Source organism: Crocodylus porosus, unplaced genomic scaffold (genome assembly GCF_001723895.1).
Source record: "Crocodylus porosus isolate Cpor-Errol unplaced genomic scaffold, CroPor_comp1, whole genome shotgun sequence".
Taxonomy (NCBI): Eukaryota; Metazoa; Chordata; order Crocodylia; family Crocodylidae; genus Crocodylus; species Crocodylus porosus.
In genome coordinates, this window is record NW_017728906.1 from 102345079 (window position 1) to 102372956 (window position 27878).

General features: G+C 40.7%; 1 protein-coding gene across 1 annotated transcript; it reads left to right on the forward strand.

Moving 5' to 3' along the window:
* Positions 1–5255: 5255 nt before the first annotated feature.
* KDELC1 (KDEL motif containing 1) lies at positions 5256–27087 on the forward strand. The gene is made up of 10 exons (XM_019529689.1): positions 5256–5841; positions 10328–10533; positions 12511–12716; positions 13418–13495; positions 18495–18667; positions 21536–21773; positions 22938–23147; positions 23560–23649; positions 24156–24260; positions 25910–27087. The coding sequence occupies exons 1-10, from the start codon at positions 5660–5662 to the stop codon at positions 25925–25927; spliced, it is 1506 nt and encodes a 501-aa protein (XP_019385234.1). The 5' UTR covers positions 5256–5659; the 3' UTR covers positions 25928–27087.
* The last annotated feature ends 791 nt before the right edge of the window (positions 27088–27878 follow it).

Below are 27878 nucleotides of genomic sequence, written 5' to 3' on the forward strand. Positions count from 1 at the left end.
TGAGAAAGACTGAGGCGGGTGACGGGGGAGAGAGTGTAATCAGCATGAGAAAGACTGAGGCAGGACTGGGGGAGAAAGGAGTCTTTGGCAGTATTTCTTTCTTATCAGGTGCAAGATGCAAGCTGCACATTTCTAACAATGTTCCATTTCTAACAAGTGGATCCTTTGGGCTACTATGGTGTTCATGTATTATGATTTATGACAATAAATAAAAAAGGTTCATCTACTATTCTGGGTCTTTGGTACTAGGTAAATAATATGGGAAAAATTGAAGTGTTATGGCTTAAGGTTACAAGGTTTATCACTGAAAATTATGGCAAGTAATTAATATTTATAGCCCCTAGTCTAAAAATCCTTAGCCTGGCAAGCATCAAAACAGCAGAAAAGGGTTCTGCAGTCATAGAACAAATCTTCAAACTTTAGAGGTTTTGGTAGTCCTCTGTAGTAAACTGAGTCCTGTAATGCCAGAAGGCCTAGTCAGGTTTGTAGTTCTGTAGTTGCAAATGGAACCAATTCAACACCAAATACCAGAATTTGCTTTGCCTGCATCCTGGGGAAACATACAGCTTAGACTGGACAGCATCCTCTGAGGCATAATCATATAAAAAGTTTGTGGAGCCTTAGTTGGCTAACAGCCTTGGAAGCAATTAAACAACAATATTTTGCTTCCAAAGCATTTTTCTTTGAGCCAAATTACAAGCATTAGGATAGCTCTAGTTTTGGTTTTGCCAGCCAGAACTAAAATTAGAGTAAATGATTTAAGCTTATTTTAGAAATCTGTCTGGGCACAGATACATGCACAGATAACGGTGCTTGTTTCTGTGGGGAATGAGGGTGCAAGGCTTAATCAGCTCTACCATATCATTGTAACCCTTCCAACAGTTGATGTTTCTTCATGTAAGAGAGAATATTTTATTTGGAATCTATAGACGTAATATAGCCTTTCTAAATAATGTTCTTGCAGTTGAAAGAATTAAGCTTGTGTAGTCTATCAAAATGAAGGCTGGGGGGGATAATAGCATCCTATAAATATATTGAGGGGGCATCACAAAAAAGGAAGAATTACATTATATTGTTGGTACAAGAACAAAGGTTTATAAATTGATGATGTAAACACTTAGGCCGAAAATTAGAAGGTTTCTAATGATCAGAATAGTGACATTCCAGAACAGACTCTCAGTAAAAGCAGTGGGCTTAACTTAACTAGTTTTAAGATAGAGCTAAATTTATGAAAGGGATGCAATGTTATAGTCCAGGAGACAACTAACTCAGTGACGCAGGAGGTCCTTTCCAGCCTTATAAAATACTTTTCAAAATTACTTATTGTTTGGCTTTGTACAGACCTATTCACAACAGATCAAACAGAAATACTGTACTTCTCCTATTAATATAAGAACCTCCTTTTTGCTCTTGGGAGCTAATTTAATGTATTATTTTTCTTTTTGATATGAAATTGATAAGCTAAAGACTGAAGATGTAACTATAAAGCAACTTCGACTTCAATGGAGTTTCTATAAATACAGGGTGTGTCTACACCAGCTGATAAATGTGCAGTAGACTAATTCTACTGTGTGTCACAGCAAAAGTCATGCTAATGTGCTAATGTGCAATAGAATTAGTCTTCTGCACATTAGTGTCACAAAAAATGTGCATTGGCATTACTGTACAGTAGCACCAGTTACTGCAGATTCAGTTGGTACCAGTTATTATTACAGATACTAAACTGAAAGCATAGTAATCGTGGTGCATTAATGAACATGTAGACATGCCCACAGTTTTTTAAAAACAGAAAAAATGCACAACTGTGCTGTAAAGGTTTCCTTTCAAGCTCTAGGTAATGCACATAGTATAACCCTCTACAGGCATGCTAGGGGCCAATGGCAATAATTGGGGCCAGTTTCAATAAGATGCTTGAAAGACCCTTTCAAAAATAAATAATATACCTGCCTCAAACCCCATCTAAAATCTCATTCTCCCCATCACAAGTTTTAGGAACCTAAATGCAAAATATTTTTTCCAGTTGGTTATTTCTCACTTGTAAGAACACAAGCATTCCCCAGCATATGAAAAAGAATAGCTTTCCTAACAAAAGTGTTGAAGCCAGATAGTTAGAGGAGCATAACAAACCTCTCAGCCTAAATCCTTCCAATGCTATGCATCTCCAGATTCTGGTTAACACACAATCTGCAAACATGTAATGCCCACAAATCCAAATAGGCCTAATGGCAGTTCAATAGACACCAGAATTTCCTCTATTTCAATCAAGTCCCATCTGTAGCTGTGCATTAATTATTAATTAAAGAAGTAACACCAGACTACAAAAAATTCAGAATTTCAGAGCAGAAGATTTGAAAAGAATTCCGTAAATCCACATTTTATTTGGATTCCTCACCTGGTTCCTCTATTTATCAGGTCACTTTCCCCAGACTATATCTTTCACAATTTTCCTTTCCTTTCATTAATCTATTTACATGTGTATTACCAAAAATAGAGCAGAAACCCTAATAGAAAATAATAATATAGATAAATGCTGTAAGGCATGAAAGTTTACGCAAGTTAAACCTATCAGATATACCTTCATTTCCAACTGAGGTGTATATACTTTGAAGTCTGCAGGATGGGTACTGAAAATATGATGGCCTTGGATAATATGTTGGTTGTTTTGTTAGTCTTAATCTGATCAGGAACGTATTTTATTTGTGATTTTGTTACCAAAAACCAGGTACCACATGGTCTTTTGAGAGACAAGACTTTGGCCTATGATTAGGACTTCTTTGCAAGTGTAGACTCAGAATTCAGAGACAGTTACAATTCCCTTACTGATTACCCCTTTTGTAAATCAAGTCAAGTCAAGATACAGTCACATTTGTCGGTGATCCTCCATTCCCTCTTAGCACGTAAAGAATTACTACCGCTCAAGTCAGACAGAGAAGCAAGAGACAGGTCTCCCAGTCTTTTGATTACAACCCAATGCATTAAATAAAGCACTTGTCTCTAAGCCTACCTAGCTACTTAGCAACAGCAGCACAATACAGATTCTCACGTATACCAGGGGGAGATAGTAAGGTGGGGGAAGTTGGCATGCAAGCTGGCAGCAGTGTGTCTTGACTTTGTAAAGGTCTTCAGGAAGATTCTCCATTTACACTCAATATTTATATATAGGCTATTTAAATAAATATCCTGATTGGTGTTACTCACATTTCTTTGTTTTACTGAAACTTTCGGAACTGGACTTAACCAGCTTTCCTTTGGACTTGGAAGATGTCAGTTAGCTAGGGTCTGTGTCCCTGAGCAACTCCAGTTCTGGGAGGGATGACTTCTCGCTTTCCCTCACCATCTAGGAATGCTACTTGCCATGTTTTGTTTCTTTTACTCTGTTGAATAGACCAATCATAATGTACAACTGGTTAACAAAACCAAACATCAGTTACAACAGCTAGAAATTGCTAGAAGTAGCAACACACTTTTCCAAAAAGCAGTTATTCATTCTAGGTCTAATCTAATGTTAAAGGCTTGATAAACAGATTCTCATTCTACATTCCCAGGCTATTGCTTGCGATTTAAATGCAAGCAATAGCCTGATTGTTGGTTAGATACCAGCTTAAGCCCATGTCAGTCATAACTCAGGCTTTTGCTAGGTCCGTAGTCTGCACTAGCCAGCGTGGTCTGTCTTGTCAGTCGCTGACCAGGTTTACAGCCTACAATTGAACAAATCACAAATAAAATACAATATATTTTATGTTATTGTGTCTTAATAGTTGAATCCCTTACGGGTTCAGAACTGAACCAAACAAAGCTGCTATAAAAGACAGGGGGCACATCTACCCTAAACATACATTGGGGAGCTGCCTAATTAGCTCTTCAGAAAATATCTCAGTGGCTACACACCCCTCCTATTAGGCTACAGTAAACTAATAGATTCTGCTGCAAATTAGTACTTGTAAATACAAGTACTATCCTGTAACAGAGTTTTTTTAAAGCACAGCGATGCATATGCAGACACTGGTGAAGCTAGCTGAGGCATGAGGGTGCTTCAGTGCTAGCCCCGCACTGGAACACACTTGTGCCCCAGCCAGCCCCTTCACAGCATGCTGGGTTGGGTCGGAGCAGCCCTATGCTGGCAGGCTCTTCCCACTGAACCCCCTGCCAACTGAGGCTGCGCTGACCCAGCTCAACATGCTGTGTTCTTGGGCATACATTCAAACAGGGCACCTGGGAGCAATAAACTCTGATCCAATATGGGCTGGAGGTTATTGCTTTAAATTAATTGCATGTACAAGAGTGCCCAGGTTGCATTAAGGAGTTAAAGGGCTAATACAGAACTCTTTTATTATATCAGTCAGTGTCAGCAAATGTAGAGGGACTCTTTTCAAGACCCAATTAATTATGCATTATTCAGTCACCATGATTTGCTCAAAATGAAGCATCTTCCAGGAAAAATATATCTGTGATAATTAAATTATCATCAGGCTGAAGATTAGTGCATTTAAGGGAGAGTTAAATTAGTTCAAGTTAAATGACTGTATTTAAGAGGGCAGGCAAGGTTCTTTAAGTAGATGTGATATGTTTTCTCAGACCGAGTAGTTAGAAAAAAGTTCTTAGTAAGCTGTTGGGCGCAATCACCCTTCTTCAGGCATAAGTTTAAGAACCTGTATTTAATGTAAGAAATGTATTTAAATCAGGCTGATTAAGGGTTTTTAAACCTGAAAGCTAGCTTAATTTTTTTTCCCAACTATTTAAGTCAGTCTAATAAAATATATTAGATTCTCCCAAAGAACCCTGTCTGCCTATGAATTTAAGAGAGAATTTGGGCACTATGCTTACTTTTGGATTTTTGTAGGCATACTTTGCTATTTTTAAAATGCTTATTCCTGTCATCCGTACTGCCTGAAAGACTCAGAGACTCAGAACAGAAAAGCAGGGAAGCTGGCTATGTACAACATGACAAAAAAAGTTGTGTGTGAGCAAACTTGATGTTACTCATTTTTTTTTTTTTTTCTTTTTCTTTAACTTGATGTTACTCATAGGAATTAATGGGTCAAACCTTTTTTAAGGCGGACACGGCTTTCTTAAGCTGCCAGTCAAGCTTTTAGCTGCAATACACAGCAAGTCTCTGCTTCTGGCTCCAGCACTTCGCCCGTGGCCACCCCCTCAACGCTTGTTGAGCTGGGGAGGAGCCGATTGCGGTGATTTCATGTCCCCGGACTACATTTCCCAGCATGACCGCTCGGCCTGGGAAGTGAGACATCATTATTCATTCGGAAGAAGTTTTGTTGGACCAATGAGCCAATCCCCTTCCTTTTCAAACCCGGCTGAAGCTGCACATAGGGTTAACAAGAAGATGCTCCTCCAGCTTCAGGGGTAAAGGCAAAGGAGGCGAGACAGCCACAGAGACAAAGAAATCGGGAGGCGGCAGCAGTGAACTAAGGGAAGTGGCTGCTCCCTTGTGACCCGGTGAAGGGGAAAGTGGAAATATTCAGGCCAGCTGTGGAGCAAACAAGGCAGCGCTCAGCCCGGCCAGATGTGGATCTGACCAGATGTTACCGCAGCCGTAACTGAAGCGCCCCTTGGTTGTTCTTTCTTACAGCTTTCCTCCTCCTCGGCTGCATCCTTTTTCTTTCTTCTCGTTTGGGTTTTTCCTTCCGAAGAAGTCTTGTCAATGTTCAGCATTTGGCTGCTTCGTGGCTTACTTCTTGGAGCAATTCCGGTGCGGAGTGTCTGGGGTGGAGGAAGCCAGCTGAGCCCGGAGAGCAGCTTGATCTGGGGGCCCGGGCTGAGAGCAGATGTTGTCCTCCCCGCTCGGTATTTTTATATTCAGGCTGTGGACACTGCAGGGCGGAGGTAAGCATTGCAGCTTCTCCTCAGAGACTCTGCGTTGTGGGTGTGGGCAGAGACCTGATCAGGGAAAAGGGCACACAGTCTTTACTGCCCAGAGCTGAACACGGATACGGTGCCAATTGCTACAACATCTTAAAGTCTCCTAAGCAATTCAAATGACTGTGCCTGGGTATTCCCCAGGCACCACTCACAAACAGTTAAGCAGATGTGCCACTTTACTCCCAAGGTATGTGCTCTCCAGCGCAGACACAAGTTACAGAAGATGCTCTGCTTTGAAACATCTTCATCTGCCCCCTGTGCAGTGAGTGTTCAGATTTTCCCTTGATCGGCCACTTCTGAAGTGGTCGTTTTTGAAGTGATATGCAATGCCATAGCAAGGTGAGTGGGTGACCACCCCAGGTGCCAAAGCGAAGGGGCACCGATAGGTGCTGCTCAGCCGGGGTGGGGCATAGGAGGGAGCCAGGAGTGGCTTGCTTAGGGGTGGTGCGGGGCTGGGAGAAGGGTGGATCTGTGCGTGGAGCAAGGGCGGGCTCCCGCTGCAGGCTTTGCCCTGGGTGCCAAACTTCATTGCTATGGCACTGCAGCTGCACCCTTGTGTTTGGTCATGACTAAAGGCCGTTTTCTGTCGCCAGACTGGGTGAAAATTGTCACTTCTGTCTGCACCCTAAATGTTTGGAAGATCTGAGTCACATCTACTGGATTCCTGTGACAGAAATAAGTTTTCCTACTTTTTCCCTGTTAGCACACACATCTATGCTAAATGCCATTGGTAGTTTGCGTTGCCAGAAGAATTAGCCCTACCCTTTGCTCATACCCATGCCTGCAGATCTTGTATTCCTTGCCATTTAGTTAAGAAAACTGCTTAATTTGTATTTCTTGTAGAAAAGGAAATTACTGGTGTCAGGGCTCCAAATCAAACCTTTTTATTTCATGCATCTCTTTGTTCAGTCAATGTCATTGTTATATGTGTGTCAAATATTCTCATCATTAATTGCAGCAGTCCAGGATACCTGACCATAACAAAGAATCAGTGTTTATGCATGATACAGGAAAGCAAAATATCCTGTAAAAATACAGGAGAGAATTTATTGCAGCAATAAGGGGGTGTACCAATTAACTTCCATGAAGCTGTACTCCTTCCACTGTCATTCAAATAGGTCCATAGATTTTATTTTTTTTAAATGTTCCTTTCTTCCACTGTAAGAGAAACTTACATTAAAAAAAACTACAGCTGGCTTTTCAAAATCTCTGCCCTTCTATCCATTGCTCTAATATGAATTTTATCAGTATGTTAATTTTCACAAGCTTCATAAGGGATACCAAACGGGGAAAGGCAATGGGATACAGAAAAAAATAGAAGCATCTTGGCCCAACCACCTAGTAACCACTTAGCCTGCCTTGTCAAGCTTTTATACAAAGGTAGTTGGTCAGTTTAATTTGTGATCTGACTTATTGCTTTACCTGCTTCTTTCATTGCCATACAAGCCAGCATTCCCCCATACAGCTGAACGCATGCAATCTGGGAAATCATTTGCAAAAAAAAAAAAACGTACAAGAGATTAAATGTATAAAAGAGAAGGGGTGAAGCACTGGAACAGGTTACCTAGGGAGGTGGTGGAATCTCCATCCTTGGAGGTTTTTAAGGCCCATGTTGACAAAGCCCTGGCTGGTCCTGATTTGAGCAGGGGGTTGGACTACGTGACCTCCTGAGGTCCCTTCTAACCCTAACTTTCTATGATTCTGTGATTATGTAAAATGTTAAATAACCCTAATTTGTTCATAAAATCTAAAGCTTAATTCTGAGTTCAAATCAATTAACTGGATCATGACAGGAAAACCCAGTAGAGAAGTCCACTATTTTCCATTCGTGGAGTTTTCACCACTATATTCCATCAAGATACAGGGCGGTTCATTGCCTTTTCCCTCAGGGTAAGATTTTCAGAGACAACAATGAAAGCTGTGCTTAATTCTTGCATATTGGTGGAAGGTAGAAGTTAGATTTCTGTATGCCACTTATTCATTTGAAAAAATCTCCCTCAGTCTTTTAAACCTATCAGTTCTTCGGGACCTGAGGAGATCAGTGTCATTTGTAGAGACTGTGTGCCTAGGTTTTCTATTAATTTCCATGGCAGCACAGTTTCTCAAAGATTTATGCTATTACTTTGTATCATTGTTTCCCTTTCTTATGTAAGAAGGTCTGTAGAATCTTATTCAAGCCAAATAAATGAGGAACCCAAATAAAGTAATTCTACCGGGTTCAATGTTTTCTTATATAGGGATTCCCACAGGGTCACAGGGGTTGTGTCTACACATTCATTAATGTGCATTGAATTTAATACCTCCATTGTGAAGTACTAGTAAAAGGCTCTTAAACCTATTTTAATGTGTACGGGTTTCCCTCGCTTTATGCTGTACATGTTTCTAGAAAATGGCACATAACTCGAATTTGCATAAAGGGAATCCACTTTACAATGTAACAAATAGGGATACGTTCCAAGACTTCAACTGTACTGACCCCCAGACCCACTTCTACAAGACAACAGCACTTGCCAACAGCAGACAGTATACACAAGCACAGAGTGGTGATGAATTTTACCATAATGGGGATGGAAACTACAGAAACATATCACAGATAACAAGTGAGGAGCACAGATCGACGCAGGAAATGATATTTTGGTGTGTGTCACTCCCAAAATGCACCACACAAAGCAGCTGACTGTAGGCTTCCACCATATTGATTGCATGAGTGAATTTACCTTGTATATAACAAACTTTTGGTATAAAAAGGGTCATCGCATAAGAGCGAGTTCGCACATACAGAACCCACGTAAAGCAAGGGTAACCTGTATTAGTGAACGTGCACAGTTTTTTGTGATGCTTTAATGTGCATTAAAATAGGCTAATGTGCATTAAAGCACATGTGTAGACACACCCAGAGTGAATAGTGTCACCTTGTCATGGACAGCAGGTGCCTCCTAGCCAGCTCCACATACTGTGAAGCTCTTCATTCCTTAGAGCAGCTATGGGAAAGGTGATACAACTACAGAACTGTCTTATAGACTCCCAACATAGTATAATTCTGCTATTATCTGGAATTCTATCCAAACAAATGGAGTAGATGTTTATTACCTGGTAGTGCTTACTGATGTGGTAAAACAGTTCCTTGTATTACTAATTCTCCAAATCATTCAAGTTTAGGCTGAATTTTTCCATGCTTAGTATCTGCCCACGGAAAATTTCTTTTTAAGGTCTGAGAAAAATCCTTTAAGGAGTTTTAGATTGCAATTCTACTCAGAAATTTGCACTTAAGATTTTTGTTTTTTCTATATGAACAGATTATCTTCAAAGAACCGTGAGATGGAACCATAAAACCAAGAATCAGACCATATGTTGTTCTCTCAATAAGATCTAGAAAATAAAGCACATGTGAACCAAGTTGTAAAGATAAGAAAGTGTTAAGGGGTGCATGTGAAAGGTGTCTATAAATTTTGAGTGCCACTTATCTGGAGCTCTCAGTATCACTATTACTGGTATCAACTGAAGTGTCACTGGCAGAGTAAGTCTGGAAGCAGTGAGAAGCATTGTCTTATTTAATTTTTAGAGGCTACTCTCTGAGCAAATGAGCTGGAAGCTAGAGCTTCCTGCTCTTGAGTCCTTTATTACTTATGTGCTCCTCAGTGTAAGTTATTGGGACAAGAACTGGGGAGGAATAAGTGGCCAGTACTGTGGCTTCCTTGCCTTAATCAACAGCACAGTCCACACCCCCCTGGTTAGGGCCAGAGTGAAAGGTAGAAATAGTCCAAGATAGCAATAAAAAGATTAAAGGAGGGTGAAGACTGAGGAGATTGGACCATTGCGGGAAGAGGGCCAATGCAGAAATAGGATATGGGAAAGAAGGAACCAGGAGATAGGAAGAGAGAGAAGGGTAAAGAAAAGAGAAACAGGAGAGAAATTACAAAGTTCACAATAGACACACCTGTATCTGGAAAAATTTGAATGAACAGCTTATCACCAGTTAGGCTGTACAGTACTTTAGCTTTGAAACAGTTGATACGTAGGGCAGGGTATCTCAATAATTTCCTTCTCAGTGGTCTGTTAAAGACAGTATTGTCAGAATTTGCAGTGGCGCTGATACCTCACAGTCAGAGTCAGACTTTCCAAATTGCTTGCTCCTTATTTAGGCACCAGATTTTCAGCAGAGTTCAGCACTGAGAGCTGGGTTCTCTTGGAATTTTGTCCATTGTTGTCACAGTGGACCTTGTTGGTTGCTGAGCAGTTATGAAAATCTGGTACTTATTTAAGTGCCTAAATTGAGGATGAAGTTTTCAGAAAACACAGCATTTGGAAATCTGTCCCCATGGGCCCAATCTGACTCTCAGTGAAGTCACTGGGTAACTTTCTATTGACTTCAAATAGAATCGGATCAGATCCAGAAAAAAACTGCTATGTGTTTGCTTTGTAACACTGTTTGTATTTGTTCTCTGGGTAGGTTCACTTCGTCTCCAGGTGAAAATGCATTCCAGGTGAAGATCACTGCTCCTGATGAACAGTTCACTCGAGTAGGAGTGCAGGTATTAGACAGAAAAGATGGTTCCTTCATCGTGAGGTACAGAATGTATGCAAGCTACAAAAACATGAGGATAGAAGTTAAAACCAAAGATAACCATGTTGCAAAGTCCCCATATATTTTAAAAGGTAAGGAGAAAGATTAACCTGATGATTCCTAACCTCATTATGTTAAGGAAAGCTATGCATCCCTGCAAGCTGCTGTTGGTGACCAGGGTGGACGACTGAACACAGCACTGGAGGACAGTATGGCTAAGTTCAATGTTGCCACCAAGTGGCAAAAGGATTGGGTGGGCCTGGACCACAATGGTGGTTGATTATCAGAGTAGTAGCATCTCATACTTGGGACTTAACTTGTGGCATGCTTGCAAAAATGGTTGGCTACCACTGCAATAGAGAATTCAGCTTTACCACACTGGGGAGGTGAAGAAGTACTAGCCAGGAAACAGAGCACAGACAGACTAAATAACTTACTCAAAATCACAAGCCTGTGGTAGAACCAGGACTAAAGCCCAGATTTCCCAAGTTCTAGTGGAATTCCTTAATCACAAGAGCATCTCCTTCACCTGGGAAAAAGGTGATAAGCTGAAGAGAGAATTAAGGTGATGTATAGTATTTGCATCTTATTTTAGGTCCTTAACATACATTACAGTATGATGACATTATAGTTTCATAGTAGCTAGGGTCAGGAGGGACCTGAGCAGATCATCTAGCCTGACCCCCTGCCACAGGCAGGAATGATGGGTTCACAAGACCCCAGACAGGTGATCATAGAATCTCCTCTTGAATTTACCCAAGGTAGGGCAAGGACCACCTTCTTAGGAAGTTGGTTCCAGATCTTGGCCATCCTAACTGTAAAATATTGCCTCCTGATCTCTATTCTCCATCAGCTTATTACCATTGTTCCTCGTCACCCCAGGTGGTGCTGGGGAGAATAGGGCTCTTCCTGTTTGCTGATGATCTCCCCTGATGAGTTTGAAGGCAGCCACCAGGTCCCCCCTCAGCCTCCTCTTGCCAAGGCTGAACATGTTCAGGTCCCTCAGTCTCTTCTCGTAGGGCCTGTCCTGCTGCCCGCTCACCAAGTGGGTGGCCCTCCTCTGAACACTTTCCAGGCTGGCCACATCCCTTTATAAAGTGCAGCACCCTGTACTGGACGTAGTACTCTAACTGTGGCCTGACTAATGTCGCTTAGAGTGGGAGTATCACCTCTCTGGACCGGCTTCAGATGAATCTTTGGATGCATGACAAGGTGTGGCTGGCTTTGCTGGCTGCAGTCTGGCATTGGCGGCTCATGTTCATCTTGGAGTAATTAGATCCCGTTCCGCCTCTGTGCTTTCAAGAGGGGAACTCCCCAGCCTGTATGTATGCTGTGAATTCCTCCTCCCAAAGTGCAGTACCCTGCATTTATCTGTTGAACCCCATCCTATTCTTATCTGCCCACTTTTGTAGTCTGTCTAAATCTAGTTGCAGCCTCTCTCTCCCTTCAAGTGTGCCCACCTCGCCCCACATCTTAGTGTCATCAGCAAATTTGGACAATGTGCTTTCAACCCCCTCGTCCAAGTCGCTGATGAAGATGTTAAATAGTGCAGGCCCAAGGACTGAGCCCTGGGGGACCCCACTGCTCACATCTCGCCAGGTTGAGTATGACCTGTCCACCACTACTCTCTGGGTGTGTCAGAAAGTCTAATTGAATTTGCTGTTTTGGCTGCACAAAGAAATTAATTGGCATAGCTCTTCTGGAATAACTATTTTGTTGTAGCTATCCCAGAAAAAAAAAACCTATTTGTGTGGACAGTCGATTCAAAATTAGAAAACATACTCTGATATTATTTGGAGTAATATACTATTATTCCAATATCAAAGTGGGATTCAGAAGCAAGTCCCCCGATTGCTAGTTCAGCTTCCTGTTGTTGTTGCTGTTCCAGTCAATTTTTCCTATGTAGACAAGGCCTAAGAGAATCTAAATTGATACATTAAGAGGGAGCCAAGTATCCTTTATTCCACAATTAACTGATTCCTGTCTAACTTTGAATTACAATATTCAGGGTGAGTAACTTCTAAATTCAATGTCATGCTTGTACTAATAATTTATTGTATATATAACAGGACCTGTTTACCATGAGAACTGTGACTGCCCTCAGGAAGATAGCAAAGTATGGGTGGAAGAGATGAGCTGCTCTCATACTATTCCACAGATACAGAAGGACCTAGCAAATTTTCCCGCTGTTGATCCAGATAAGATTGCAAAGGAAATTCCAGAAAGGTTTGGACAAAGACAGAGTTTGTGTCATTATACTATAAAAGATAATAAGGTACAGTATGTGATTTAGCTGAAATACCATTGGGGAATCTGCTAGTGTGTCAAACATTTAAGTGACTTACCACTTTAGAAAAGATTCTTGTCACCTATTCTTTAAGGAGGTATCACTCTTCTGCTGTTTGCTTCATTGGTTCTAAAATAATAGTTGTCTATTTAGTGATCTTTTTCATTTATAGAGCTCAAAAATGCTAAGCTATTCTTTGTGAAGTGTTGTCCCTCCATGGTATGAATGTAGCAGTTGAAGCACAGTGGAAAAAAATCATTTTCCCACAGTATTGCAGCAAATCAGTATGAGAGTGGGATGCTTAACCAAGTCTCCTGATTCCAAGTTCAGTTTCTTGCTTCTTGAAGAGTCACAGAGGTTTGACTCATTCGTAGTTCTCACTAACAAAAGTCTACTGACTGTTGTAGTTTAATTTGGGAAGGTAATGCAGTAGAACTGTATTTGAAAGCAGTGAGTTTCTGTTTACATGAGACTGTTTTAAAAAGTGACTTGCAAAGGGTAGAAAACTATGTACTTTTTATTTTCCCATAGTGAATAATGGAGCTAGAGGTAAGACATTCTAAAGCTTGCTGAATAGATTTAAAATGAAACTATAAAATCTGCCTGATTGTTATTTTACAAAAAAATATAAATTTTAACGGTAATTTTTAAATAAAACACTAATGTAGTAAACTGTAAATTATTTTTAGGTCTATATAAAGACATATGGAGAGCATGTAGGCTTCAGGATTTTCATGGATGCCATACTACTATCTTTGACTAGAAAAGTGAGTATACATTAATATGTTTTAGATTAAATAAGATAGTCTTTAAATAAAATTTACCATGGAAACTTCTATCTATTTGTTGACTTTTTCCCCTTAAAAAGATGATTGTTATTATATTTGTTAATAAGTGATAAAGAGAAGAATTATTCCTGGCTGAAGCTGGGATATTTTGATGTGCTCTTTGATTAGTTTTAGGGTCTAAATTAACAAACATTAATTTCATAGTGTATACTTATGGGAAATTCCCTTATGGGAATTTATTTAAAAAAAAAACTCTATGCGCCTTCCAAACCATCCAATAGAATTTAATTATAATCATACTTGCAGATTTTCTAGACTAGCTTAAAAATAGGGAATGTATAGAATTCTTTTATTACATTCTCTACACTGAGCAAAGTGGTCAGAGTGGAGGAGAGAAGTGAAAGAGTCAGGAAAGAAGTAACCCCGATGTGACATGCCCCAGCCCCAGACAAAACCAGGGCGTACCCTTGAGACCATTCCTGCGGTGCCCTTTCCCCTACAAGCCCCTCTCTGCTTTCTGCTGCTTGACAGAATCAGCTGAGGTGTGCCAGGAGCCAACTCCTTGGTCTGTAGTGCTTCAGCCATACCCATCTCACTTAGCTTTGCCAGACCTTAGTGGATTTTGCCAGGTAGAAGGATCGTACACTTGTCCGGTCATGCATTCAATAAAAATGGATTCCCCTTTCCATCGAATGGGATAGCCTGTATGGTCAGATACTCTGAAAACAAGCAGTAGGACCATTGCCAGCAAATGAAGGGAAGTAATTACTCCCCTTTATTCTGCATTGATGAGGCCACACTTGGAATACTGTGTCCAGTTTTGTGCCCCCACCCTACTATAGAAAGGGTGGAGAGAGTCTAGCAAAGAACAACAAAAATAGTTCAGGGGCTGAGGCATACGGCTCATGAGGAAAGGCTGAGGGAACTGGGTTTGGAGAAGAGAAGACTGAGGGGGGGTATGATAGCAGCCTTTATCTACCTGAAGGTGGGTTCCATAAAGGGTGGAGCTAGACTGTTCTTAGTGGTGGCAGATGACAGAACAAGGAGCAATGGTCTCAAGTTGTAGCAGGGGAAATTTAGGTTGGATATTAGGAAAAACTTTCTCTCTAGGAGGCTGGTGAAGCACTGGAATGGGTTACCTAGAGTGGTGGTGGAATCTCCATCCTTAGAGGTTTTTAAGACTGATCTTGACAAATCCCTGGCTGGGATGATCTAGTTGGGGATGGTCCTGCTTTGAGCAGGGGGTTGGACTGGATGACCTCTTGAGGTTCCTTCCAACCCTAACTTTCTATGATTCTATGATCACTGACATGAAATGGTTTGTAAATAGGTAACAAAAAGGATTTATTATAAAGAACAAAAACAAGCATAAGGAATCAATATCCATATATTGAGACAAACGCAGAGATATAAGGATAACCAAACAAAAGAAAATATCAGAACAATAACCTGCTCTTACCCTGCACCTTAAATCCACAGATAGAGTCCCTAGCCAACTTCAAGAGGTTAAAAAGCAGCCCCTGCTTCTGACACCTCTCTCAGGGCTTAATGCAAGTTCTCCCACTAGCTTGTTTTTCTCAGCCTTCTCCTATCAGGTTGAGAGATTTCAGTTTCCTCTGTACCTGGAAACACTAAAGATAAAGTCATGCTCAGAGCCAGGCTTAAGTACAGTTCCCCCTCTGACTATTCACAACATACGCCACCAATTCTGAGTGGGTTCATACTATGCTGGTTACTTCCTCCTCCTCAAAAGTGCGCATTTTGCCAGATACAAGATTCTCGTGGTATTAATAAGAACTTACTGAAATCAAGAGGATATGGAGATTTGCTAATCCAATATACTGTCTCTTTTCCCAATAGTCGGACAAGACAACTATCAAACTTATTTTAAAATGTAACTTTAAGGGAGCCAGTAAACAACTGAAATCAAATGCTAATTCTCAGTGGGCAACGTGAGACATTTACTATGGAGCTACCCAATTAGCTTTGCAGTAAAGTCTCAGCATCTGCTAGGCTGCAGGAAATTAATTAATTCTGCTGTAGGTTAGTACTTGTAAATACAAGTACTATCCTACATCAGGGTTCTTTAATGCTCAGAAATGCACATGTAGACACTGACGGGATTAGGTGGGGCACAGGGGAGCACCCTCATGCTCCAGACAGCCCCTCTGCAGCATGCTGAGCTAAGTCAGACCAGCCCTGGGCTGGCAGGCTGAGCCCCCCAGGCTCTCTGCCAGACAGGGCTGCTCTGATCCGGCTCAACATGTTGCAATCCTGGGCACACATGTAAACATGGCTCCCAGGAGCAATAAACTCCAGCACGATGTGCGCCAGAGTTCATCGCGTCATATTAATTTCATGTGTACACATGTCCAATGATTACGTCTCTAAGTGTGAATAGGTGAGGGCCACTTAAGTTAATCACGGCCTTGCTAAAAAAGCCTTGGGTGTAATATAGGTATATATCAAAATTATGTTTTTATCAAATACTACAATACAATACATACAGATATGAAAATGACAAAACTGAACCCAACTTCACTCCAGCTACAAATAGGGACTAAACACCACAGGAATAAGTCTTATTTAGGAAACTATCCATGCATGCCACACAGTGAACTCCAAAGGCAACTCTGTTTTGGGATGACTGCTTGACAAATAAGGAAATTATAGAATTCTCTTATTAAATTCTCTGTACTAAACAAAGTGGGTAGAATGGAGTAGAGAAGTAAAAGGGGAGAAGTCCCCTCAATCCAAAAATGAAAGAGCACCACTACAGGCTGTCCTCTAAGGACTCTGTGAAAAGTCCTGGCACATAGGCTATGACTGAGGGTAGGAGGGATGTGCCAGGAACAGGCCTGCAGCACAAAGAAAGGTGAATATTTTAAGCACCACTGTTGCTACAAACCAGAAGAGCACAAACGTGGCTGTGAGTTCCTTGCTATATTCCTTTGAGGTACACTACACTCTTGCATCATGGATTTTTTTGTTTAGCTTACTTCCTGTGGAAACAAATTAAAATTCCAGAGAATACCATTTGTTTTATCCTTATTCAGTTCTGTAGGACTTAAAATTAACTGTTTGGTAAGATGATTAAAGAACAAGGAATCTATTGTGTTAGAGAAAGGGATCATAGCTCCCTGAACAGCTTCCTGATCTGAAAATGTAACCACTGTTTAAAAAGTGGTATATGTGGCTTGCTTATTACAGTTACAACCAGTAGATGGCACTGTGTTCTTAAAGATTTATTTCTGAAGATAAGGACCCTGCCCAGCTCCTTTGAAGAGAGAGGGCATTAGAAGAGGGCATTTTTATGAATATAAACTGAAAAGAAGAACTTGTGTTCTGTATGCATCTCTAGCCAGAACTTCTGTGCCTTTTTAACCTGTTCTAGTTGAGGAATATGCTGACAAAGGTTTTCTTGTGTCATTAGTTTAGAAAAACAGATTTTACTCTCCTCCTTCACTGTATAAAAGGGTGTAGAGACGCTGCTTGGTATTTGGCAAAGGATTAGTTTCTGTCTCTGTCTATGAACATAAGCTAAGTTAGAAACCTTGTGTAAATTGCTTGAACTATGTAGGAAGCTAGCTGTGCTGGAATGTTGTTAAGCAACACTGAAATTAATTGCCTTGTTGCTCTGGACAAACAAAGAAAGCCGGAGAAGTTTTCATAAATATCCTCTATGGAGAGGCAGGCAGTGCACTTAAAACTTAATTTTTGCATTTATATACAGAATTGAATTAAAAGTAGTTTGGTGTGGTTTATTAAGTGCAGAGATAATGTTTATAATTTTTCTCAGAAGGTTGGTTTTGTTTTGTGATACTGAAGAAAAACTAATGCTTAACTTTGGTCAAAATGAACACCCTGGTACAGAAATGGAATACACAGAACCTTATATTTAATGGCAATAATACACTTGCTTATTATGAGGGAAGCAGAAGATTAATAGTGTCTTTAACTAAGTGATAAGATTTTGTAAAAAGGATGTTAAATAATGACACTTGTTCGTATGCAAATTTGAATGTTTTTTGTAAGGAAGTTGATTGGATTAGGGAAAGATTTAAAATTATGAACAAGGAAATAAGTTACTTTGTTAAATCTAAAAAAAGGATAAGTATTTTGTGATTCCTTTAAAACTTTTTTCGTGTTGCTAGTTTATTTTCTAACATGAGAACAATTCAGAGATTTAAAACACGTTTTTATACAGTATTTCTAAACTGTAACAATCTATTGCTGTTGCTTCTGAATATAAATATGGGCAGTCCTTGACGTAAAACTTTTCGAGTTACGTTTCGCACTTACAACATTTATAAATTGACACCCTGTTTCAACTTTATGATATCAGTTTCGACTTTACAACACTTGGTCTGATGTCACACCACGTCAGCGAACAAGTTCGCTGCATTGCTCATCTCCCTGGAGAACATCTGTCCAAACTTCCTTGGACACTTTCTTTAAGAAAGCAGACAAGACTCCAGAAAAACCTGCAGCCAAGACTCCTGAGAAGACTCCAGCCAAGTACCCTTCAAAAAGTCCAACCAAGAGCCCTTCAAAAAGTCCAGCAAAGCCACCTCAAAGAAGTCCTTCCAAATCAATATGATTGCTATTTATGATATAAGTACATTAATGTAGCTATATTACTCAACTATAATTGATCGAGTACAAAATTCTGGGGTATTTTTGGTGAAAATAGGGTATCGGGCCTTGGTTCAGGAACCAATCCCCCATTTAGAACATTGTTTCTTATGAGAAAATTGGTTCCAAGTTGCAACATTTTGACTTAAGATTCAGTTTTCAGGAACCAATTGTGTCGTAAGTCCGAGGACTGCCTGTATGACAGCCCAAAACTTAATATATTCCCTGATATCTCTTAGTGTGGCTGACTTTTAAATCTCAGATACCATATTGAGCAAGCCAAAGAATATTTCTGTGTATTAACAGACAAGATAATATTAACACTCTATTTGTCTTTGCTTAGGTGACTATGCCAGATGTAGAGTTTTTTGTCAATTTAGGGGATTGGCCTTTGGAGAAGAAAAAAACTACACAGAACCTTCATCCTATCTTCTCATGGTGTGGATCTACTGAATCAAAAGATATTGTGATGCCAACCTATGATCTGACAGACTCTGTTTTAGAAACTATGGGCAGGTAAAAAATCTTTTGTAGCTTTTCCAAAAGTGTGGGTAAATAATCTTCCAAATTTATATAGTGTCAACATTTTAATAACTGTACCTTGTGTTTATTCAGATTAATTGTTGTGATAACTGACACACCTTTTTCAGACCTGACAAAATATACATAATGTATGAGTTTATCTGTTTTATATTACATAATTGTCACATTCCTTTAATTTCTCTTTCTGTTTGAGAAACCAAAAAGAAACTAAATATAGTCAAATAAATAAAACCACTACCCTTCCTACCACCCAGGCTCATAAGCAGGAGGATAATTTTCAACTCCTTTTTTCTCTGTTACTTCTTGTTTCTTCACATTTTAATTTTGGCCAAGTGTTATTACTTTTTCTTCTTCTGTAACTTATCTAAGATATGTTCAATTATTTTAAAATCCATATAACCAAAACTCACATGGTGGTCCTCATCAACTACCACCTTAGTTTCTGTAACATTCTTTCCTAGGGCCTCACAAATAGCTAGGGATGGATCCAGGGAGGTGTGGTGGTACAGTCACACCTCCCCCCACCTTCAATTCCTGCTTCAGGTGTAGGGAAGAATGTCCAGCTCTTCATCAGGAGGAAGGGAAGCACTCTGAGGAAGTTGAAGGCTGTCTTCAACTTGGTTCTGGTCAGACCTATTAGGTAGTGGCCAGTAGACTTGTGGGGTCAGAACACAGGCATCAAATGCCCTGGGCAGAGCAGGTGGGCCTGGGAAAAAACATTGTGCCAGCTGTCAGAGAGCAGCACCAGCAATGGTGACATTACCTGCCACATTTCAGCTGCTACTGCTGCACCACAGGTGTTAGCTCCAGCTGGGGGATGAGCTTCCTCTGCCCTGGTTGAGGTAGCTGCCAGGGCATGAACTCTTCAGGAGCTGTCAGTTTTGGGACAAGGGCTCATGCCCCACTTGTGTCCACCCCAGGATTTGCTACTGCTTATTCTCTAAATAGAGCAGCCAGAGCCCGCAACCATGCTGCAGCAGCAGCAGCTGGAGTGGAGAGCCCAAGGCATGGTCTGTAACACTGCTGCTGCTGATCTCTGGCCATCAGAATAATATTCCCCCTCGTGCCCTGCCTGCTGTGCCCAAGGTATGGAAGGAAGCCTGCAAGATCCAGGTGGAGAAGGGTGAAGCAAGGTCACACAGGGCTAGGGACATGCAGGGCCTCACTAATTTCCCACTTTAGGGTAGAGAAGGGTCTGCTCCCACCCCACTGCCCCCACTCCTGGGGGGTACCCTGGAGCTGTAACGACCAACACCCCTCCCCCCCTTGCAGGACCTCCCCCAACTCTGTCAGCAAAAAATTCTAGATCTGCCCATGCTAATAGCTGTATTGCTGCCTCCAATGATGCAAAAACAGATTATTGTATCATTTTCCGTGTCTGTTACTTTGAATCCATTTGCATCATTCACCTGCTCAGTACTTCACTGCATTCAGTTTGAGCTTCTTGTACTTACCATTAAAACTCTGCACAGCACAATTTCCTTTTTATATTCTCCAGTCTCTTACCACAGTGCCACTCCCACCCCACTTCCTTTTCACTCTTCAAGGATACCTGCTTCTCCATCATTACCCACCTTCATCCACAACCACCTCCATGTCCTCTTCCATCCTCTCCTTGCCACCTAGGTTATCAGATCTGCGTGGTGACCTTTCCTCCTCCAAATTTTTCCTCAAGACTCAGCCCTGCCACAATCCTGGGAGCTATCAACCTATCGGCACTGGTTAGGCCTTATGTATAGTATTGTGCATAGTTTGGGGCTCCCCAGTTTAAGAAGCATGTGGAGAACTTGTAGAGGGTCCAGACACAAGTGATAAAAGCACTGGAAGGCAAGATATATACAGAAAGGTTGAGAGAACTAGGTATGTTTAGCTTAGAGAAAAGAAAATTAAGGGGATACATTATAGTAAAATCAAATATGTAAAAGATTGCCCTTAAAAAGAGGAAGTAGAATTGTATTCCCTCATTGTAGATGGCAGGACACAAAACACTAGCTTTGCATTGCAGCAAAGCAGATTAGGTGATATCTCAGGAAAAATTCTCTTACTGTCAGAACAGTATGCCAGGGAAAAGATGGCCCTGGGAAGTTATGGTATCACCTTCACTGGAGGTCTTCAAGAGAGGACTCATCAGAAATTATTTAGGAATAGGATTTCTATATGCTTTCAGGGGGTTGGGACCTCCAGGTTCCCTTCCAGTTCTATTCTTTCCAGTCTGTTTAAGCTATTTTGAATAACTTTACTGAAACAAGTAAAAACACTGTGGGTGCATCTACATGAGCTATTAATATGACTCAGAAAACTTTGGCATATTTCGCACTGGAGTCAAATGCTCCTGGGCACAGCATCTTCACAGGCACCCAGGACCACAGCAGTTTGAGCCAAAGCAGTTTGAGTTGGCAGTAGGCTTGGGGGTTATCTCCAGGCTCTGGGTGGTGGTGTTGGGCAGTGGAGGGGCTGGCTGGGGCATGAGAGTGCCAAAACTTGGGAGCCGTGTGGCTGACTCCCTGGGCCTTCAGCCATCCTGGGGATGCTCTGCCCCGGCTCAAACTACTACTGTCCACCCATGCGGTTCTGCACAGTAAATGTCTCCACTGTAAGATAGTACTGCCCCCGACATTACTCTTACGGCAGTTAATTAATTTACTGCGTCCTAATACCAGCACATGTGTAGACTGTGAGGCTTTATTGTGGAGCTAATTAGTCAACTCCACAGTAAAGCACATGTGTAGATGGACCCTACATGTAGCAACTGTGAGGTAGAAGCAGCCCCAGAATTGTTTTTTAAAGACTGATGCATAAAAACTACAAAATACTTCTTTTTGAAATGTTCATCTTCTCCAGAGTTAGCTTGGATATGATGTCTGTCCAGGCCAACACTGGGCCACCTTGGGAAGAGAAGAACAGCACAGCATTTTGGAGAGGACGTGACAGCCGAAAAGAGAGGCTTGAACTTGTAAAGCTCAGTAGAAGACACCCAGATGTCATAGATGCTGCTCTTACAAATTTTTTCTTTTTTAAGCATGATGAAAGTCTCTATGGTCCCATTGTGAAGCACATTTCATTTTTTGATTTTTTTAAGGTAAGATGTCAACTATTATTTATAATTTTTTGTGGATTTAATGTCCCAGCTTGAAGGTTTTTCCTCAAAATATCTCTGCATATATAACATATGCATTAAAGCATATTAATTTTCAAACACAAACCAAACTTGCTGATAAATAATTATACGTTTATTGATTCCTGTACAGTCCTTTTAGGTTTAGGATGATTATACTTGGCTGATTAAATTTGGTGTTTTTTTAGTAACATCCTGACCAATCTAATCTTCCTAAATTCCTTTTTATTATTTATCTATCTTGTCTAGTGAGATACGTCCATGTACCATTTGCAATGTAATGAATTTCACACTAAATTCTAATATTATAAAAGCCTGAGTCTGTCTGTCTGTCTGTAATACTTTATTCAAACTGATTGTTTGTCTGAAACAACCAATCAGTGCTCCAAGTGTTCCAGACAGGAGGTGTCCCCTCATCCCTGCTTCCTGGAGGCTGCAGCAGCACAGGGTGCTGGCCAAGGGGGACAGAGGAGATGGCAGGGCAAGCTTCCCCTCTGCCCCCCTGCTCCTGAGAGGTGGCAGTGCAAGGTGCTGGCAGGGCAGCACTGTCCTTGCCCTCCTGCTCTGGCCATTGCTGGGCCCTGACAGAAGCCAGAGGGGGAGGGAGGTAGGAGGGGAGGGGGGACACACTGGCAGTGCCCCGCTACCGCCGGGTCCTGAAAACAGCTGGGAGGGAGGGAGGGAGGGAGCAGAGCAGGGATGGGGGAAGGGCGTTGCACACAGCCAGACATGCACTGGCGGCAGCACTAGGTGGCAGCTGCAGCCACTGTGTGCAAGCTTTCCACATCTCCCCACCCCACACCTGGCGGTGGCAGCGCCATGGGGTGAAGCAGTGGGGGGACGCATGGAGACAAATTGGTGGGGAGACGCAAAGGGTCGGTGGTAAGCAGCAGCAGCATGGGCCAATGGGTGACGACACTCCATCCCTTCCTGCTCCCCCTCCCCCATCATTCTTGACGGGCAGTTGGCTAGTAATAAAAATAAAATTTTACAATACAATGCTTATCCAACACATTCTGCTTATTTCAGTCAGCTAGCTAGTATCACTTAATGTAACAGTAACAATAATCACCTATTCAAACTACCTAGGTCATATGTTTATTAATAGTGTATTACTTACTTTTTCAGTATAAATACCAAATTAATATTGATGGCACAGTGGCTGCATACAGATTGCCTTACCTACTAGCAGGAAACAGTGTGGTGCTGAAACAAGACTCCACCTACTACGAACATTTCTATAACGAGCTGCAGCCTTGGAAACACTACATTCCATTCAAAAGTGACCTGAGTGATCTATTGGAGAAACTACATTGGGCAAAGGATCATGACGAGGAGGTATGTTCATATTTAAATATTTAACAATGTTTCATGATATAAGTAAATAACCTAATTACATCTGTAGGTCTTCAGTGTCGCATACTGTGTAGATGGACAAGCTAGATATATTTAGATTGTATGTTCCACTTCAGTCCTTGCTCTGAAAACTGATTTGATCTTATGAGAAATAGTTTTATTCACAGCATAAAAAATTAAAGTTATTCCGGAGAAGTCAGATTTCTTTCTCCTTGCCATGTTATCAGTAATAAGTGTTTGTTATACTATAAGCAATTCATCACAGTGGTACCTAGACACTTATTAACAAAATTGGAAGATTAATTATATAAACCTATCCACTGTAAATTGCATTTCAGAATTATTGTTGTCCTCTCCAGAAATATTCTTATCTCAGGATTTTTTTCTTTGATAGGCAAAGAATATTGCAGAATCTGGACAAGAATTTGCAAGAAATAATCTCATGGGAGATCACATATTCTGCTATTATTTCAAACTTTTCCAGGTTAGTTATCTTTAAACTACAAAAACAAAATTATGAATGTGACAGGGCACAGATACTGGAATTGGCCACTCTAGTGAAGATGCAAAGCAAACCAGAGCAATCAAGAATCTTAAGTAAATTACAGACAGAGTATGCAAGTTATGGCCTATAAAATCCCTTAAAACTAGATTGGCAGTTTAACAGAGGCATTCCAGTTCCCATAAATCTCAGTCTAATCTGAAATCTCAGCCCATATTCTCCACTGCAGTACTCAGCAGTGATCAAAGAGTTCAGATGCCCCCTCCAAACCACAGCTGAAAATGTCTGTGTATTAGCACTGAGATATTGACACTCCAGTGAGGCACCAAATGGTGTTCTTGTTTGTAGCTAAGTATCTCTATCATCTGTGACATGGTAGGAGGTTTTGAGAAATTGTTTGGCCATAGATATCCAACATGACTGTTAATTTGAGGTGTGTATGCATCACAGCTGAATTCATAAGATAAGAATCCCTTTTCTTGAATTAGGAATATGCTAATCTACAAGTGAGTGAGCCAAAAATCAGAGATGGCATGGAGAAGGTGCAGCAGCCTGATGATGACCTCTTTCCATGTTCTTGTCACAGAAGGAAGGTACAGTATGTGCACATCAAAGATCTGATCCTGCAGGGTGCTGAATGTTTTCAATATTGCAGCTTTGCTACCATGTATCTAAGAGTGGAACATGTATTGGGACACAGCAAGGAGTATGACACCACCCTAGATTCTAGTCCATCTTCCTAACACCAATTACTTTTTCAGATTACCATTTCATGTAAAAAACTAAAAGGGAATGTCCAGATCTGCAGATCCATCTGAAGATCCTGCTGCACATGCAGGCATTCCCCACACTGCTAATTTGCAGTGCGTGGGGTTGGGAAGAGTTTGACACTGGGAAATCCAAGTGACAGAAAAACCTGCAATGGAAAAAACCTGGTTTGTGCACATGGCAGTAGCATGTACCATCTGAATCAGGATCCTGACCAGCTGGAGCCACACTGACCCCGGCTTCCCCTACCCCAGCCTCCCTTACCCCACCTTTATTACTTCAGTCAGGGCAGCCAGAATCTGGAACCAGCTTCAAAGGGAAGTGGTGCTGGCTCCTACCTTAGGGGTCTTAAAAAGGAGGCTTGATAACTACCTAGCTGGGGTCATATGAGCTTAAACTTACCAGGGGTTATATGAGCCCAGTATTCATTCCTGTCGAGGGCAGGGGGTCAGACTTGATGATCTGCTCAGGTCCCTTCTGACCCTACATCTCTGAACCTATGAACCTGGGGCAACATGCTGTGTGCCAGAGCACATGTGCATGGGCATTCCTTGGGGACAATTAGCAGCAGTATATATTGTATCACTGCTGTTTGTCCCGAGGGAAATGCCTGTGCCTGCACATCTGGATCTGGCCAAACTGTCCTTTAAGTAGGGACCAGAACTCATTCCTCCCACCCTCTCTGACCTAGTGAATCTTGCTTTATTGTGTGCACAATGGCACAACTTCAACTGAAAGGATAGAAAAGGCTCCCATCCATGCTGGTCTACAGCTGTATCTAGGGTACTCTCCCAGGAGGTGGGCTTGTACCCTTTCAGGATGAGAATACAGTTGAACCCAGGTCTCTCATTTTCTGTATTGATGCTTTAAACACTGTTCTGTTGTATAAAAGGTGGGCACAATTTCACTCTCTTCTCTTCTTACTGCATCTATAAAGGAAAGAGGCCATGATTGCTGCATTTTGTGACAAACCTGAATCTGTTGGTGTGTCAAGCAGGCTCTGAATATGCTTATTCTACATCACGCACCTCAGGGAAGATGGTGTGGTGAGGGAGGGCACCTAGTTTGAGTACCCTGAATGGGCTTAAGAATGAGAGAACTACTAAGCTACTCAGTCTGGCAGGAACATTAAGCAGCACAACATGAGAACTTTATTGGCAAAATTGTGGCATCTATAGATATTCAGTTAGGCAATGAGGGTCACACTATTGGACCTAAGTATCTAAAGGGTAAGGCTTTAGTCTTATGTAGAACTGGGTGCAAGGTACCTGCGCTTATCAACATACATTGGCCCATTAAAAACATAAAGAAGCTGCAATGATTATTCTAATTGCTAGGTTGACACTGACCAGGGAGGGCCTTGTTTTTTTTTTCAGTCTCTGTACAGAGAAAGGATTAACGAATTGGAGCAAGAGATAAAAGAATCTCAAACACTGAAACTGCAGTCATTAATATTTTTCCTTCTTAATTACAGGCCAAAGATGAGCTCTAACACGAAGAAATAATATTATTTGTGGAACATTAATCTACCCTCAGAACTCCTTAAAAAAAAAAGAAGGAAAATGTTAATTACTATTTCTGAGGACAATACAAAACTTATTGTGCAATAGTCCAAATTAGAAATACCTGTTTTCTTTTGTATCAAGCGATGTTAATAGAATTTGGGATTTAAACATTTTTACAATGTTTTTAATAAAATCACTTTCATTTCAAAACACCTTGTTTTCATTGTCCTAATATCTGATCTTGAACAGTGGTTGGAAGGAGACACCAATCAAGCTGCTTTAACGTGTGAATTTAAAAGTCGAATGCCAAATTCTTCTTGAAATTTGTATTTAGTAAGAAATGACCAGATACAAGTTAATTTCAAACCACCCTTCCAACACGGTTATAGGGGACTCTCTTTCAAACATACACAGCTCACATCTTCTTTCCTTAGAAAACCAGTTTTCTAAAAATTAATATCCTTTCTATGTATCTTCAAAGAGTCCCATAGAATGTAATCCATACAAAGATAATGGATGGTTAAAATACTATAGAAAAATTATCATTTTCTTTTACTTGAGAAGGTTTATCCTTAGATGATGCTTGACAGGTGTAAGAGACCATACCATTTTCTGACATAATGATAGTTTTAAATCAGTCAGTTTTCTGATTTAATACCTCCATGTACTTTATTCTCAATGGAAGTACTGTATACAAAGCATCATGAGATCAGTCTTGATTATGATAGATTTAAAATTCTTCAGGTTCTAAAAATGTGTCTGTATGGTCCTCAGCCAAAATTAAGGTTTGTATTAGTTTCAGTTCAGGTTCTGTACTGCTAAGAATGACAGTTGTATTTTATGTGAAATATTATGAATGCTGTTAGCCTAGCACTCATGAACAATCCTACAACCACAAAGTGTAAAGAAAAATATGGTCCAGTTGAAAATACTTGACTTTCAATAAATATATCTAACTGGTATTTAAAATAAAGTAAAAATAACTTGTTGATACTAGAAGCCTTTTAAACCACTACTAATGCTGTTTGGCTGCAGTGTAGTTTTATAATGCCAACTCTTACCAAGTATACTGCTTAGCTGGCTTAATATCGTAAACATAGTTAAATCATTGTTCTCTTTCCACACCAAATTTACTGTAGTGGTTTAGAAACCCCCCCCCCAAAATTAAACTATTTCACATGGATGACAATACCATTTGTGCTGGATTCCCAGCAGCCGTAAAGCCTTATTGGACTTTAACACTTCTGCAGAAGCGTGCAAACACTGGAAAATATTCAGCTTTTGCTTTTTTAAGCCTTGGCACTGTAAGTGACTAGGAAATGTTACTATTTCTGATAGTAAACCTGTCAGGGACTGGGTTGGTATGTTCCTTATTATCACTTTATCATGGTTAAATAAATAGCGCATGTCTGGTCTAGTCTAAGACTAAATGTATCCTAGAGATTTTGCCAATATAAAGTAAATTCAAGAGGAAGGCAAGGGAGGGGGATTTGTTGTGATATTTGCATAGCATCTAAAATCTTACAGTAGGTGCACAAAACTATCTGAAAGGTCTAACCAGCCAATAAAAATATAGCAGAAGTGAACAGAATTCAGCAGGAATGAACTGAGTCAAAAGAGTCCAAAGCCATGCTCTAACTCCAGTGCATTTAAAACTACTTTCCTTTTTATTTTTTTTAAATGTACTATGTACTGCAAAAAATTAAGAACTATATAGTACCAGCTCTAGAAATCCATAAAACCAGTATCATGTATTCCTCTGAAAAAAATCAGTGCTAAATACACACTGTAGAGCAAATTTTAACATCCAAAGGATTTATGATTTCTAATCTCTGTCCCTCAAATTTTAAAGAGGTCCTATACTTAATTAGAAGCAAGGTCTGAATCTTAATTCAGTGGTTTGAGCTATTTTAGCAGAAACAAGCATTATTTTTAGTG

Bases quoted from the DNA above. Each gene is read 5' to 3' on its own strand.
- KDELC1 (XM_019529689.1), top strand. From the start codon at position 5,660: ATGTTCAGCATTTGGCTGCTTCGTGGCTTACTTCTTGGAGCAATTCCG. The intron at 21,774-22,937 runs GTAAGATGTCAA...TTACTTTTTCAG, and splicing joins CATTTTTTGATTTTTTTAAG to TATAAATACCAAATTAATAT. The intron at 23,650-24,155 runs GTTAGTTATCTT...TTCTTGAATTAG, and splicing joins ATTATTTCAAACTTTTCCAG to GAATATGCTAATCTACAAGT.